The sequence below is a fragment of the Sander vitreus genome, chromosome 17 (assembly GCF_031162955.1).
Source record: "Sander vitreus isolate 19-12246 chromosome 17, sanVit1, whole genome shotgun sequence".
In the NCBI taxonomy this organism is placed as follows: Eukaryota; Metazoa; Chordata; class Actinopteri; order Perciformes; family Percidae; genus Sander; species Sander vitreus.
The window spans coordinates 32521296-32538726 of NC_135871.1; the positions used below are offsets into that span (position 1 = coordinate 32521296).

Genomic DNA, 17431 nt, shown 5'->3' on the forward strand with positions numbered 1-17431 from the left:
CTCCTAGACATAACGTTCCTAGACATAACGTTCCTAGAACATAACGTTCCTAGAACATATCGTTCCTAGAACATAACGCTCCTAGAACATAACGCTCCTAGAACATATCGCTCCTAGAACATATCGTTCCTAGAACATAACGCTCCTAGAACATAACGTTCCTAGAACATAACGTTCCTAGACATAACGCTCTAGACATAACGCTCCTAGAACATAACGGTCCTAGGACATAACGTTCCTAGACATAACGCCCTAGAACATAACGGTCCTAGACATATCGTTCCTAGAACATAACGGTCCTAGAACATAACGGTCCTAGAACATATCGTTCCTAGGACATAACGGTCCTAGAACATATCGTTTCTAGACATAACGGTCCTAGACATAACGGTCCTAGAACATATCGTTCCTAGGACATAACGTTCCTAGAACATAACCTTCCTAGAACCCTTTGTTTCTCCTGTTCTGACTGGACCAATTTGGGGATTATTAAGTCCCTCTGACCAGAGTTCCTGTAACTCTTTCAGCTCCTCCTGCAGGGCGGGGTCTGTTCCCTTTTCAGCATAGGAACCTAGGTCAACAATTTTCTCCATCTTATTCATCACTAATGTCACTTCTGACAACGTTTTAGGCGAGAAATGAACTGTTTAGATTTTTAATATAGGCAGTCTTGTGAAAATTGATGCCGAATTGACAATTTGCTCCAAAGTTTTCGGAGTTGAGGAGCTCCATGACGTGAGGCGACAGCCAGCAGGCGCCTGCCCCGGCCGCTAGCTCGTCGCTGGGCCAGTCCTGCTCAGAGACCCCGCTGTGAGCTGGAGGTCTCTCAGACCGCTCTCGTAAATAACAGGCTTTTATTTCACCGTTGACGGTTCGTTTGTTTAAATATCACAACACATGTCCATCAGAAGATTAACGGGAACCTGTGGTTAACTGTCTTTTTGGAGTTAAACTCCACAAGCGTGTCCTGCGGGCTTGAGAAAACTCGCCGGCCGTCTCTCACACACTCACACACACACACACACACACACATATTTAGTATTTAGTTCATACTTTTTTTGGTGTATTGTTTTCTGATTTTAACGCTATAAAGACCGTTGCCGTGCTTGCATCCCTCCCTTACCCTCCTATAGTCCCTATGTCCACTTGGCCAGTGTGAATGTAAATGGAAAACCAGTTTTGGGGGAGAGTAGTTAGTAGAACTGTTCAGAAGTGGACTGTTCCTGGAACTACTTGGTCGGAAAGAGGCTTTTACGAGTAAAACATTATGAAAAGAGATCAGCACGGTTCAGTCCGTGCACGTCTGAGGTCTTTTCCGACAGGCAGCGATTGACGCTCGTTGTAACTCATTTTCAATGAGCGGCGAGCGGGCAGGAAGGGGGGGCGATAAGCGGGCGCAACCCGTGTGAAACTGTCGCGTTCACACACGCCGCTCACTGTGGGAGTTTTATTGTCTTGAACGTTGACGCTACGCGAGCGACGCGCGGTGCCAATCAATGAACGAGTAGTGATGGAGCGGTGGATATGACCCGTGCCTTTGGTGTGGGAGACCTGGGTTTGATTCCCACTGTGATACATCAACCAACGTGTCCCTGAGCAAGGCACTTAACCCCTAGTTGCTCCAGAGGCGTGCAACCTCTGGCGTGTATAGTAATTGTAAGTCGCTTTGGATAAAGGTGTAATGTAGCATGTCCAGACTCAAGTCTTCAACTCACGTTGTGGTCGGTTAAAGTATCGCAGAGCGAAGTGGCCGGGTTGGTTCAGTGGGTAGAGCAGGCGCACATATACTGAGAGGTTTATACCTCGACGCAGAGGTCCAGGGTTCGAGTCCGACCTGTGATGATTTCCTGCATGTCTCCCCCCTCTCTCTCTCTCTCTCTCTCCCCTTTCTCACCTAGCTGTCCTGTCCAATAAAGGTGGAAAAGCCCCAAAAATAATCTTAAAAGAAAAAAAAAGGTACCACAGAGCAGTACTGACGGGTCATACGAGTACTCAGGCTACACCTCCACCGCTGCGTTTTGGCCTTGTACTTCAGCAGCACAAGTTCACGGCAACTTCAGGGACTTCAACCTCGACCGTCGACCGGACGTCCCGCAGAGGTGTCCCCGTCCGGCTGTTTATTGCTGCCGGTTCCTATCGGAGCAGTGCATGATGGGATTGAGTCCCTACACGTGGTAGGTGTAGTCCGTCAGGTAGTCCTTCAGCCTGTTGGGCAGCGGCAGCTCCTGCACGCGTCGCGTCTGCCGGTTGATGGCGATGCGACAGAGGTGCTGCAGCGCGGGCGTGGCCGTGTACACCGGCCTGGTGAGCAGCAGCTGCACCGTGCCGTTGGGCTGAGAGTTCGATGCCACTGCCACGGCCGCTGCTGCTGCGGCCGCTGCTGCTTTGTCGCTGGCGCGGGACAGCTGCACGTAGTGCTCCACCAGGTGCACCACGCTGGTGAACTGCTTCAGCTTGGGCTTCACCAGGACCACCGAGTCCAGCTTGAACTTGCCGTGTTTGTACTCGATCCGCAGGTTGGTGGGGCCCGCCGACGTCATGGCCGAGATGGTGAACAGGTAATCCCGCTGGGAGCTGTCCCGCACCAGGAAGGTCCCCTCTGAGGCGTCCTGCAGGATCTCTTTGGCTTCGTTGGCGGTCAGGCTGCCCCAGTACCAGCCTGAGGGCACAAACACACGCAGCTACTGTCACCGCTGGAATGTAACTAAGTACATTTACTCCAGTACACTACATTTGAGGTTAAAGGAGACTCCCGGTCTATTCCCCCCCGTATCTCTGTTGGGTGTAAATGTGGAGAGCTGTCAGTAGAGAAGAACTAAACCAACCAGTGCTGCCTACACCGTGTTAGCCTCCTGCTAGCGTTAGCACCCAACAGGCTGGAACAGGGCAGGTTTTAAACCTGTTTTAGCCTCTAAACAGGCTCTAAATGTCATTACCAGAGCTCCCCCATGTGCAGAGATTCCTTCTGAGGGAACACAGGGAATCTGACTGGAATTTTGGATGGTAGGAGTTCAACAATCGACTAGTGTGGACTTGACCAGAAAACAGGAAATAAACAGAGGTATGTGCTGGCTGGATTAACAACGTTTATGTCTTTCTGTCACATCTCCAGCAGTCAGATTTCCTGTGTTCCCTCAGAAGGAATCTCTGCACATGGGGGGGCACGTGGAATGACATTTAGAGCCTGTTTAGAGGCTAAAACAGGTTTAAAACCTGCCCTGTTCCAGCCTGTTGGGTGCTAACGCTAGCAGGAGGCTAACACGGTGTAGGCAGCACTGGTTGGTTTAGTTCTTCTCTACTGACAGCTCTCCACATTTACACCCAACAGAGATACGGGGGGGAATAGACCGGGAGTCTCCTTTAACTTAGTTTTTTTCAACCTGGACCCTATTTTCCAATATGCATCTTGCACACTACTTTGCACTTTACATCCCACTCCATGTGTACTTGTCTTGATATTATATCTTATTTGTATGTTGGCATATTATGTTGATATGTGCCTATATGTATATTGTTGTCTCTATAGTACAGTATGTGTCTATATCACTATTTGTCTACTGAATGTTTACTACTACGGGTCTATTTGTTGAATGTTGAGACCTACCATATCAGCAGAAAACTGCATTTTGAATGTCTTTTTATAGTTCTGCCGTTTATATTACATTCAATCTTCAATGTTTTCAGTAAAAGAAAGTTGGAAATGATTTCCTTTCATTAGTTTTAAATCCAACAAGCAGCAGAACTCTTTAATATCTGATTATTCATCGTTACGTTATATTGTTATCGAGATATTCCACTATGTTATGACACTTTCTAATCAGAACTATGACAAATGAACGTTGGAAAAAAGCTACAAAATGCAGAAAAAATAAATAAATAAAAATAGTCAAAGTTATTTTTTTTTAAATGCTGGAAAAAAAAGACAAAAAAAACATCAAAAACATCAAGAACATCAAGAACATCAAGAACATCACCAAAAAGTGACAGAAATGTGTTTTAAAAAAGTGAGAAAAAATTGGAATAAAGTGAGATCAGAAAAAAAAATCAGAAAAAGCGACAAAAAAACTTGTTAAAAAATTGACAAAAAAAAAAGACAAATTGGAAAAAAGTGAGAAAAAAAACAACAAAATGTTTTAAAAAAAGTGACAAAGAAATTGGAATAAAGTGAAAAAAAAATCAGAAAAAGCGACAAAAACGTGAGGAAAAAAGAAAAACAAAAAAATTGGAAAAAAGTGAGAAAAGAATTAAAATAAATAAATAAATAAATAATCAACGAACATGAGAGAGAAGTGTAGAAAAACAACAACAAAATGTTGAAATTTCGACCCAGAAAAACTCCAAGTTGCATCATGGTCGACAGTAAGACGCCAGGGTTAAGATCTGTCTGCCTTCCAGAAAAAGGAACATTAATTAATGAAAGTGGTGACATTCAGCAGCAGGTATTTCTCTTTATCTGCTTATATAGATTATTATACAGTGTCAACAATGCAGCTTCAGTATAAGAAATGAACAGTTATTTAAAGAAAGGCAGCATGAAAAGGTCTTCAGCCTTGATGGAGAGAGCTGAGAGCTGAGAGCTGAGAGCTGAGAGCGTACCTGTGTTCTTCAGGTCCTTCATGGCTACGGCGATGGTGCTCTCGTCTGATTCCACAGCGGTGGCGTTGGCGTTGGCTCGGCGGTCGCGGTCGCTCTCGAGGGTTTCTGTGGACTCGGAGGACTGGCAGGTCATTGGACAGATCCGACCGACAGACCGTCTGGCGTGGGACGGGGTCTGCAGCCGGTTTCTACTGGAAATATACAGCAGAGCAGGGAAACGACATCATCCAGAGACAGACATGGAGATGTTATTACAATATAAAGCCCTGACAAAAGTCAGTACAAAAGTCTCTGTGTGTCTGTGTGTGTGTGTGTGTCTCTGTCTCTATGTGTGTGTGTGTGTGTGTGTGTGTGTGTGTGTCTTTGTGTCTGTGTGTGTATGTGTGTCTCCGTGTGTGTGTGTGTGTGTGTGTCTCTGTCTCTGTGTGTGTGTGTGTGTCTCTGTCTCTGTGTGTGTGTGTGTGTGTCTTTGTGTCTGTGTGTGTGTGTATGTGTGTCTCCGTCTCTATGTGTGTGTGTGTCTCTATGTTTGTGTGTGTGTGTGTGTGTCTCTATGTTTGTGTGTGTGTGTGTGTGTCTGTGTGTGTGTGTGTGTGTGTGTGTGTCTCTGTCTCTATGTGTGTGTGTGTGTGTGTGTGTGTGTGTGTGTGTCTCTATGTGTGTGTGTGTGTGTCTCTATGTGTGTGTGTGTCTGTGTGTCTATGTGTGTGTGTGTGTGTGTCTCTATGTGTGTGTGTGTCTGTGTGTCTATGTGTGTGTGTGTCTGTGTGTCTCTATGTGTGTGTGTGTGTCTCTATGTGTGTGTGTGTGTGTGTCTCTATGTGTGTGTGTGTGTCTCTGTGTGTGTGTGTCTCTATGTGTGTCTCTCTCTATGTTTGTGTGTGTGTGTGTGTGTGTGTGTGTGTGTGTGTGTGTGTGTGTGTGTCTCTATGTGTGTGTGTGTCTCTATGTGTGTCTCTCTCTATGTTTGTGTGTGTGTGTGTGTGTGTGTGTGTGTGTGTGTACCATTTTCTGACATTTTTAACAATCAAACCAGAGAATAATCAGCAAAAAATGTCACTAAACCTCAGCTACTCATGGTTAAAAACAAGCCATTTCACACTCGCAGTCAAATGATCAAACACAGCAGACAAACATATAATAAACACGTACAAATATCTCATTTAAATGTTGATTTAGTTTATTTTAACGTGTGAGAGTTCAGGTCTGAAGGGTTTAATAAGATGTTCAGTTTAGCACACTTTAAAAAAGTAAGGTTTGAAGTTATTGACACACGAAAACATATATATATATATATATATAAAAATATATATATATTTATGAATAATTTCACTCAAAAATGTTATGTCAATAGATGACTATTGACATACTAATAACAATGTCTGTCATTTATGCAACATAGGAGGAAGAAATGCCTTTGTGACATTAAAACCTTCATCTCTGTCAACGATCGGTGTGTTTACGTGCACGGAAACCTCGTCACTGACCAACTGGGGACGAGCCCTGAATCATGGAGATACCTGCAGTGGCAGAGTGCCACATGTTTGGCTTTCTGAAGCAGCTGCCACCATGAAAAGCTTGTACAATTGCAAAAATAAAACGGCCTAAGTCCCACTCTTAACATGGGTCATTATACTAAAAGGTGCAGAATCACATGACCTGTTCGACTGAGGATGTACGCAATGTTACCCAGAGGTGGACAGCATCATGAGGAGACGATTTAGGCAAGAAAATCATTTTTGACAAAAAATGACTTAGGCCATTATTTTAGGGAGGTTAGATATCCATCCATCCATCTTCGTCCGTTTATCCGGGGTCGGGAAAAACTTCCCTTTCCCGGGCCACATTAACCAGCTCCGACTGGGGGATCCCGAGGCGTTCCCAGGCCAGGTTGGAGATAGGAGGTTAGATAGCCTATGTAAAGTATCTTTTATCATTCCTATCCCTGTGATATTACACAACATACCTTTATCTATCTTAAAGGAAGGAGTGGAAGCTTCTTACTGAATGCCGAATTGAAGAGGGGACGCAATAAACACAACACATAATGGTTTTTCTTTTAAGCAGATTTGTACACGAGCCGACAAACCAGGCGCGACCTTAAATTGCTGGAAATCTGAAAGGAGTTTGGCGTAATGTAGCAGGTTTCGCCATTCTTTACTAGAAAGACAAACAGTTACTTCACGTGTTTTTCATCACTGTTACAAGTTTAAAATGTTGGTTGTAATCTCTATATCTTTGGTATCTTAATAAATACCGATTGGCTGATTTTGTTTGTGGGAATTAAGAAGAAACTATAAATAACATGTTTGCACGCGGCGTCGTGGAAATGCTTGAATTTTGAATGTAATTTGGCGTAACGTGATCAAGATGTCTCCATTTTATAATCTATCTAAATATATGAGTTGTTAAATGTCGGCCGAATTTAGGAGTGGACTGTAAAGAACATAAGTAATTAGTTTTTTTATTATTATTTTAAGACACATTCATACACCAACTAACCACCAAGGAGACGTAAATTTGCAGGAATTTTTAATGTAATTTGGCGTAGCGTAACAATTATTCCCGTTTTTCGCTCGAAAACGGTTTAAGAATGTGCTTTATTCTTAATTGTATAACTGTCTCTTCTGTTTCTCATCACATCTACTGGTTGTTACATGGGTAAAAAAACAGAATCAATATATCTAATTTAGATATATTAGTAAATGCAGTTTTTATGCAGAGTTTCAGAGTTTGGCATACATTGATAGATTTCAGATTAATATATTTTATAGTCTTCTTTTTTAAGTGCTTCTTGTCTGTAGAAATTAAGACTGGACTGTAATAAAAATGTTTTCCATTAGATGTAATTGTTAACATTTTACATAGGCTAGAAGACGATAGATGATAGATAATCTATTGATCTTTTGAAAACACACACACACACACACACACACACACACACACACACACACACACACACACACACACACACACGTCTTGTCTGCAGATTAGAAATAAAACTGGACTGTAATGAAAACACGTTTTCCAGCAGATTTGATGTTACGTTAAATCGCTTAAATAATCAATTCAGTTTGGCACACCGTCCGTTTTCGAGCGATGAACGGGGTTAATTGTGACGCTACGCCAAATTACATTCAAAATTCTTCCGATTTTACGTCTACTCAGTAGTTAGCTGGTATATTAACGTGTCAACAAATAAAATAACTATTTGCTCCTGTTCTTTATAGTTTACTCTTAAATTCTGCTCACAAAAACCAACTCATTTATATTAACGTTACAGTTACAGCACAGGTGCTCTCCACGGACTCTGGTGCTTATCATCCCCGCTTAACCTGCAATAAACCTCATAATGTTACTTAATGTTGGCTGATTAAACACATACGTTACCTGACTGTCTGAGCTAGCTGCTGCTAACTAGCCAAAGCCGTTGGCTCAGGACCAGCGATGCCAGTTAATTCTCCACTAACAGCCCCACATGCCGGGCAACATATACGGTCTAAAATCCACAGAAGAGTCGCTCTCATGTATATTTTTATGGTTCTCTGTGCTTTAAGTTTAAAGCACAAATGGCACGTCTTGCTCCAGCCATCAGATCCCAAGCGTCAGTCAGACAGACAGAGCTGCAGCGCTCCGGTAAAGACGGTAAACAAACACAAAAGCACCCATTTATTTCCGTTTCCCAGAGATCTAAAAAAGCACCGCGAGTGTCCCGAACACGGTGTCCGTCCACGGTCCGCCGGTCACTGTGCTGCGGACAGACCGAGTCTGATAACCGATAAATCAGCATGAACACAAAAGAAGCGTTTCCAGGAACTTTCCAGGAATACGATCACGTGCTGCAGCGAGGAGTGATTTAAGGTGGACTGGCCATGATGCATGATGCAACACACACACACACACACACACACACACACACACACACACACACACACACACACACACACACACACACACACACACACACACACACACACACACACACACACACACACAGACACACATGACACACATACACACACACACACACACACACACACACACACACACACACACACACACACACACACACACACACACAGAGACACAGACACAGACAGACAGACACACACACACACAGACACACACACACACACAGACAGACAGACAGACAGACAGACAGACAGACACACAGACAGACACAGACAGACAGACACAGACAGACAAACATGTACGCACACACACACACACACAGAGACACACACACACACACACACACACACACACACACACACACACACACAGACAGACAGACAGACAGACACACACACACACACACACACACATACAAACATGTACGCACACACACACACACACACACACGCATGCATGCACGCACGCACACACACACACACACACACACACACACACACACACACACACACACACACACACACACACACACACACACACACACACACACATACAAACATGTACGCACACACACACACACACACACACACACACACACACACACACACACACACACACACACACACACACACACACACACACACACACACAGCCTTGTATGGAAAGCCAAAAGGGTCATAATACGTCACAATTCTCACTTCTTGGTACCTGGTGGCGTTTTGATAATGAACTCCTCCCGGTGGTTTTAATGAGTGAAGAACAAGGTCCAGCAACACTAATCAAGCACGGATCTCCTTTGCTGTTTGTTTGAGTAGCCTAAAGAAAATAGTATTCACATTGGGTGTTATTTTAGTTTTTATTGATTATTATTTCTACATATCATTATACTGCATGTATATGTGAACTAGAGTATAGTTCTAGCCTTTATAAAGCATGTATTAGTTCTTGTTGGCTGAGCTAAAGCAGGTTGCCTGCTGTTGCTCTATCAGTCCTGAGGGTGGCAGCAGAGGACAATATTTAAATGATTCCCGCTAATAAACTACGATCATGTAAACAATGGGATCATCTGATTTATTTCTATTCTAAAGAATCCGTTCCAGTTCTTCTTTAACTGTTAGACATTGTTTTTGTGGCATTATTGTAAAAGGTACACATTATTCTATGTTAACATGAGTACAAACTAAAGTGACATTTTAAGTTTTTGAACCCAACAAAGTAACCTACAGCCAGTCTTGTATAAAGTACTTGAAAGCAATACTTGAGTAAAAGTACAAGTATGTTACCAGAAAATGACTTTGGAAGACGTTAAAGTCTCCTTTTAGACTACTACTTGAGTAAACGTCTTACAGTATTTGATATTTACTGTACTTCAGTATCAAAAGTAATGTTCTGATATTAAATGTACTTAAGTATTAGAAGTAAAAGTAAAAAAATGTCATTATGAACTTCATGGCCAAAGGTGTGTAACGTTATCTTCATCACCACTGTTGTTGGGGGAGGGGGGGTCATCGTCTGTTAAGGTGCTGACACGCCAACCAGACGGCCGACCGTCAGCACAGAGTCAGTCGGACCGATCAGTCGGGTCCCACAGGTCCAAAAAAATGCCTCAAAACACACGACGAGGAGACGCCGACATGAGCGTACGCTCTGCACGTAATACGTCTCCATAACAGCAGGCGGCGCTAATCTGGATTGTTTCCCAGAAAATGAAAACCAGCAGCTGATTGGACGAACGCGTCACGTGGGTCTGGCTGCTCCCCGACCATCATGGCGTCTCGTTCAGAATACCATCTCATATTGTCCTAAAATAGTTCACCGTACGTGTTTCTGGAAACATGTTAAGAGAGAAACAGGCCGTGCAGCTGCTGAATCTGTCTTCATTTCAGATCAACAAAGGTCAGTTTAACAGATGTTCATCAGATGTTGAGAGACTCTAGTCACGCTCATCCCGCTCCCCGTCTCCAGGTGAGTCCCGACTGTCCCGTCTCTGACTGAACGTGTCAGGTCGGCCAACATGAAGCCGACAGCTCCTCCAACGGACGACGGCACGAACACACCGACCAGACTGGAGTCACCGACCTCCCAGACTGTCAGACGGACGATCTGACAGTTTACCATGGCAGCAGAGCCTGCAGCAGGTGTTTCCATGACACTACCAGTCATCATGCCTCCTCCTCCTCTTCTTTAGTTTTGGCCTATGGTTATTTTTTTTGCCGCTTGGCAACAAACAAGCATCACGTCACCAACTGGAATGGAGCATTATATAGAAGATGGCTGTGTGTCATGTGACCTTGTTATTTATACACGCTGTGACTCTACAAATCACAACATGTAAACAGGAACATGTTGGCGTTATTTTGTCACTTATTGGGAGCAGTAGGCTAGATGGAGCCAGTTACCTCCAGGATCTGTGCTAAGCTAGGCTAGATGGAGCCAGTTACCTCCAGGATCTGTGCTAAGCTAGGCTAGATGGAGCCAGTTACCTCCAGGATCTGTGCTAAGCTAGGCTAGATGGAGCCAGTTACCTCCAGGATCTGTGCTAAGCTAGGCTAGATGGAGCCGGTTACCTCCAGGATCTAGTGCTAGCTAGGCTAGATGGAGGCGGTTACCTCCAGGATCTGTGCTAAGCTAGGCTAGATGGAGCCGGTTACCTCCAGGATCTGTGCTAAGCTAGGCTAGATGGAGGCGGTTACCTCCAGGATCTGTGCTAAGCTAGGCTAGATGGAGCCAGTTACCTCCAGGATCTGTGCTAAGCTAGGCTAGATGGAGCCAGTTACCTCCAGGATCTGTGCTAAGCTAGGCTAGCGGTGGGGTGTGTCAGACAGAGTAACAACACGCACGGAGATGAGAAGAGGTATGTCTGGACTTATCTAACTCTGGGGGGAGACGGGGGAATAAGACAAAGTCCCAATAAGTCGGCGTGGTCCTTTAAAAGTTAAAAAGAAAGACCACAAAAACTCTCACAGTAACTTGATTTTTATTGTGAAAAGAGACAGAACTCAAATCAAAACATGACACAAGTCAACGACATTTCTACAGTTTCATGATCACAGCTTCCATCTTTAAAGGACAGGAAGTGGAGGAAGTTTACAATGTTCACGAGGAATCTGTTCAATCATTCTGAATTATTTCATACAAAGTTCATTCATTAGTTTATAATAATAAGCTGAAATATTTCTGTAAGTGTGATCCTGTACAGACTCAACTGATCAGCAGTGAGAAACAGGAGGAGACTCTCCGACCTCCACAGGACTCAGAGACACTGAGGAACCAGGAGACCAGAACCTGAACCCAGGATAGAGAGGCTGAGTGAATGTGGTGTTGAAGGTGTGGAGGAGGATCAGTGAGTCAGAGGAGACTGAGTAGAAGGACAGAGAGCCAGCAGGAACGTCCACATACACTGCTACTCTACCAGAGACAGAGGAGGAGGAGATGGGTGTTTCTCTGTTAGAGACAGAGGAGGAGGAGATGGGTGTTTCTCTGTTAGAGACAGAGGAGGAGGAGATGGATGCTACTCTACCAGAGACAGAGAAGGAGAAGATGGATGTTACTCTGTTATTGTGCCTGACAGAGTAACCATCATCAGAGCAGATCAGACTCCAGGACTGATCATTACGTCCAAACACAACAGTCATCACTGCCTCCTCTCCTCCTGATTCCTCTGTAACTCACTGATATATAAACATCTCCTCTCGTCTCAACCTCCCAGTAACAGCGACCAGTCAGACCATCTCTACACAGCAGCTGATACCAGTAGTCAAACCTCTCTGGATGATCAGGATATGGCTGATCCTCCTCCACACGTGTCACCGTCCTGTTGTTGTCAGACAGTTTGAGTCTTCTGTTCACTGTGTTTGTGTCGAGTGTGAGTTCACAGGAATCTGACGGAGAGAAGGAGACACAACACAGCTGCAGTTATTAACCAATCAGCACTTTGATGATGACATCAGAGGGTTGAATGAGTGATGTCACAGTTTGATGAATGAAATTAAAAACAGACTTACACTTCCTCAGACCTGGTGTCAACCATCTGACTCCAGCAGGCTCCACCCTGAAAGGAGGAGGGGGGGGGGGCATTACATCACTCTCACACAGCTTCATCCTGATCACATGGAGGGCTGGAATTTACTCATTTATATTCATTTTAATTTCCTATAAAGTGTCCAATCATAAGAGAAGTTATCTCAGGACACTTTCCAGATAGAGGAGGTCTAAGTCAGGATTTTATTTCATAGTACGCACAACAACCGTCCTCCTCTAAAGCCGTTTAGTGCTCCAGAAATCAGCTGTTCTTATAATAGGCTATTTGATGTGTATGAGAGTGTTCCTAGCGTACTTGATCATATCATAATGACCAGGTCATGAGAATATTACTGAAACTACAGGTTGTTGTTCTATAGGATGGAGATGTCCGTCTCTAGTCCCTGAATATGATCAAAACAGGATAATCCCCATAACTGGAATATTCATCTCCATGTAAACACATATGACACAAACAACATGCTAGATCTGTGAGTTCAGCGATAGCAGCTTCCAGAGCATCCAGCAGTTAACCTACGGCAGTGGTGGCCGTGTATTTTACACCTGGGCCTTCAGTACTATCCTACAGCAGTTACATCACCTTTGAATAACCTCACCATGACACTAGGACATTACCGTGTGGAATAATGTGATTTAACACAAGGCTCAACAACTAGAGACACCTAATACACTACTGCAGAGACATGACCACACGCTGACTGAAGCATCACTTTCATGCAGTATGACAGGATGCTGCATCACATATAGTCAAAATGAATGGAATTACCAAAGAAACCAAAACAAACCCACAACAACCGGTCATATTTACTCATACGGTGACCACAAAGCAATCAAAAACACAAATAATACAATCAAATTCCCTGGGCGGGCGAAGCAGAGAAAGGGGAGGTAACCTTTCCCCTTATGACGTCATAAAGGGAAGATTCCTGATTGGCCCATCTGAGCTTTCATTTCCTCAAAGGCAGAGCAGGATACCCAGGGCTCAGTTTACACCTATCACCATTTCTAGCCACTGGGGGACCATAGGCAGGCTGGGGGAACTCATATTAATGTTAAAAAACCTCATAAAGTGAAACTTTCATGCCATGGGACCTTTAACAAAAGGGAGTTATCATTTCAGTTCCTGGAGATGTTCTCCTTTAAAACTTCCTACACAAATATCTCCTTTTTGTTCATCAGTGTTTGTACCTGAGAGTTTCCAGTCTCCAGAGAGGATCCTTCAGTCCCTCTAACAGGAGCTTCACTCCTGAGTCTCCTGGATGATTGTAGCTCAGGTCCAGCTCTCTCAGATGGGAGGGGTTGGAGCTCAGAGCTGAGACCAGAGAAGAACAGCCTTCCTCTGAGATCAGACAGCCTGACAGACTGCAAATACACAGAACACCACACAAGAACCCTCTGTCAATGCATGGAGCCATGTGTTTGTTTTATGTTTGTTTGTTGTCCAAACACTACTCCAAAACTACTGCTGAAGTTTATATCAACAGACACAAAGCTACACGTTAACTGTTAATCAACTAAATTTAGGCAGATTTGAAATGGTTATCAGTTGAATGGGTTAATGAATCCTGACCTGAGAGTCTCCAGTGTGCAGTGTGGACTCTTCAGTCCAACAGAGATCAGCTTCCCTCCTGAATCCTGCAGGTTGTTGTTACTCAGGTCCAGCTCTCTCAGACTAGAGGACTGGGAGCTGAGAATTGAGGACAGAGCTTCACAGCTTCTCTCTGACAGGTTACAGCCACTCAGTCTGGAGAGACAACAGGAAGGAAACAAGTTATTATATTTAACTCCTGTTGAAAGATATCAGAGTATTTATTGATGAATAAATCCCACTTACAGAGCTTTTTTGGAGGCTTTGACCACTGGCAGCAGCCTCAGAAGAGCCTCCTCTGAAGCAGAGTATTTCTTCAGGTCAAACACGTTCAGATCTTCTTCTGATGACAGTAAGATGACGACCAGAGCTGACCACTGAGCAGGAGACAGTTTATCTGTGGAGAGACGTCCTGAACTCAGGGCCTGTTGGATCTCCTCTACTAGAGATCGATCATTCAGTTCATTCAGACAGTGGAACAGATTGATGCTTCTCTCTACAGACAGATTCTCACTGATCTTCTTTTTGATGTACTCAACTGTTTCCTGATTGGTCTGTGAGCTACTTCCTGTCTGTGTCATCAGACCTCGTAGGATAATCTGATTGGTCTGAAGTGAAAGACCCAGGAGGAAGCGGAGGAACAAGTCCAGGTGTCCATTTGGACTCTGTAAGGCCTTGTCCACAGCACTCTGGTAGAACTGTGTTGATGTTGTTTGTTCTTCTGACAGCAGGTTGACTCCAGAGTTGGTGAATGTCAGATGGACATGAAGAGCAGCCAGAAACTCCTGAACACTCAGATGGACGAAGCAGAACACCTTGTCCTGGTTCTGGTACAGTCCTCTCTCCTCAATAAAGATCTGTGTGAACACTCCTGAGTACACTGAGGCTGATCTGATATCGATGCCACACTCTGTCAGGTCTGACTCATAGAAGATCAGGTTGCCTTTCTGCAGCTGCTCAAAAGCCAGTTTTCCCAGAGACTCGATCATCTTCCTGCTCTCTGGACTCCAGTGTGAATCTGTCTCAGCTCCTCCATCATACTTTATGTTCTTCACTTTGGCCTGAACCACCAGGAAGTGGATGTACATCTCAGTCAGGGTCTTGGGCAGCTCTCTTCCCTCTCTGGTCTTCAACACGTCCTCCAGAACTGTAGCAGTGATCCAGCAGAAGACTGGGATGTGGCACATGATGTGGATGCTTCGTGATGTCTTGATGTGGGAGATGATTCTGCTGGCCTGCTCCTCATCTCTAAATCTCTTCCTGAAGTACTCCTCCTTCTGTGGGTCAGTAAACCCTCTGACCTCTGTCACCATGTCAACACACTCAGGAGGGATCTGATCGGCTGCTGCAGGTCGTGTGGTTATCCAGAGGCGAGCAGAGGGAAGCAGATTCCCCCTGATGAGGTTTGTCAGCAGCACACCCACTGAGGTGGACTTTGTAACATCAGTCAGGATTTTAGTGTTGATGAAGTCCAGAGGAAGTCGGCACTCATCCAGACCGTCAAAGATGAACACAACCGGGAACTCTTCAAACCTGCAGATTCCTGCTTCTTTGGTTTCACTAAAGAAGTAATCAACAAGTTCCACCAAGCTGTACTTTCTCTCTTTCAGCACATTAAGCTCTCTGAAGGTGAATGGAAATGTGAACTGGATGTCCTGGTTGGCTTTGCCTTCAGCCCAGTCCAGAGTGAACTTCTGTGTTAAGACTGTTTTCCCGATGCCAGCCACTCCCTTTGTCATCACTGTTCTGATTGGTTCATCTCTTCCAGGTGGGGCTTTAAAGATGTCTTCTTGTCTGATTATTGTTTCTGGACTGTCTGGTTTCCTGGATGCTGTTTCAATCTGTCTGACTTCATGTTCATCATTGATCTCTGCAGTCCCTCCCTCTGTGATGTAGATCTGTGTGAACATCTGATTCAGACGGGTTTGGTTTCCTGCTTTAGCGATCCCCTCAAACACACACTGGAACTTCTTGTTTAGGTTAGATTTGAGTTTACGTTTACAAACTTCAGCAGGACTTCCTGAATGAATACATAACAAAAAAGCTCATTAAGTAATTTTCTAATGAATACAGCAACATATTTTGACCCTTCTCTGGAGACATTACTAAACGTCCCATTAGTCCAGTAAGTTAAATCTTTAGAGAAATCCTCTTACTGCTCTGCAGACGGTTAACCAGCTCGTCCTGCTTCATTCTCCTCAGGAAGTGCAGTGTGATCTTCAGAAATGCCTCTCTGCTCCTCTTCTGCTCTTCATCCTCATCATCCCTCTGACTCTCTGAGCATTCTGGGTAATCTGGACTCAGAACCTTCTGGATCTTCTTCAGCTCGTTCTTCACAAAAGTGACGATGTTCTCCTCCAGCAGCTGGAACAGAAGATTATATGAATGACACAATCAAACTGAAATCATGGAAGCAAACATCAGATCCATGTTGGACAGACTGACAATCCACTGGTCTGAAAAGTGCAGCATGGAGATGACTGTGAAAGATGTAAAAGTACTTTTTGTACATGTACAGACCATAAATATGGAGTCCAGGTGTGTTTGATGCTGCTGGGCAGACTGACCACTGGGAACCTCTGAGCTCTCCTGGTCCACTCTGTGGAGGAATCAGGAAGAATTAGCTCACATCATGTGTGTCCACACAGAGACACACACAAGGTAACGGTCCTGTGACTTAAAGTGTTGATTACAACATTGAATCAGATGGTTTCCCCTGACATTAAAGTGTGGATCAACAGAAAGAACTCAGAAGTAAACGAGGGCTACAACAAGGTTGGCCTAAAGGACTCCTGAAGCAGCAGACTGGTCTGAGTGAGGAAGACTGCTCTCTTTGCCCGGTCAGCTCCCAGATGACGTCATGTTCTGCTGTGTGTTTAGAAATGGTGAATATATGGGTGCCTGGGTGGCCTAGTGGTAGAGCCATCATATATAGAGGCTCAGCCCTCGACACAGAGGTCGTGGGTTTGATTCTGACCTGCGACACTTTCCTACATGTCACCCCCCCCCCCATCTTTCATGTCTAAGCTGTCACTAATAAAGGCCTAAATACCAAATAAGAAGAAGAGGTGAATTTACAGCTCACAGCAACTTAATACGATCTAGTGTCTGACGGAAGTGATGCCTATGTGAAATACTTCTAAAATACTACATCTATGAATCTCATTATATGGTAATAATAACTTACTTTCTGTCAGATGGATGTCTCTGTTTAAAATTAATCACACCCGCCTTTGACAGGTCGCTCTTAAAGGACAAACAGCTGGGTCCAGGTCCAGGTCCAGGTTCAGGTCC

The 17431-nt window shown here is 44.3% G+C and overlaps 2 protein-coding genes across 3 annotated transcripts; both read right to left on the minus strand.

The window, feature by feature from the left end:
• Positions 1-399: 399 nt before the first annotated feature.
• socs2 (suppressor of cytokine signaling 2) lies at positions 400-8403 on the minus strand. 2 transcript variants are annotated; one of them, XM_078273753.1, is made up of 3 exons: positions 7987-8403; positions 4597-4784; positions 400-2659 (listed from the first exon to the last, which is right to left on the minus strand). In XM_078273753.1, exons 2-3 carry the CDS (start codon positions 4727-4729, stop codon positions 2166-2168), a joined length of 627 nt encoding a protein of 208 aa, XP_078129879.1. In that variant the 5' UTR covers positions 4730-4784; positions 7987-8403; the 3' UTR covers positions 400-2165. The 2 variants fall into 2 exon arrangements, with proteins under 2 accessions (XP_078129879.1, XP_078129878.1); XM_078273752.1 differs by having other exon boundaries at positions 4597-4787.
• A 3063-nt stretch (positions 8404-11466) lies between these two features.
• Positions 11467-17330, minus strand: LOC144531968 (NLR family CARD domain-containing protein 3-like). The gene is given in 9 exon segments (XM_078272377.1): positions 11467-12134; positions 12136-12389; positions 12513-12559; positions 13738-13911; positions 14120-14293; positions 14384-16157; positions 16294-16501; positions 16658-16736; positions 17325-17330. Coding segments are annotated over 8 exon segments (3051 nt in total). The 5' UTR covers positions 16661-16736; positions 17325-17330; the 3' UTR covers positions 11467-11717.
• Between the last annotated feature and the right edge of the window lie 101 nt (positions 17331-17431).

What these genes read in the sequence shown, in the direction of transcription:
- socs2 (XM_078273753.1), bottom strand. Translation starts at nt 4,729, where the DNA reads ATGACCTGCCAGTCCTCCGAGTCCACAGAAACCCTCGAGAGCGACCGC. An exon ending in GAAGGACCTGAAGAACACAG is followed by an intron (nt 2,660 to 4,596) that starts GTACGCTCTCAG and finishes TTGTGCCCTCAG; the next exon opens with GCTGGTACTGGGGCAGCCTG.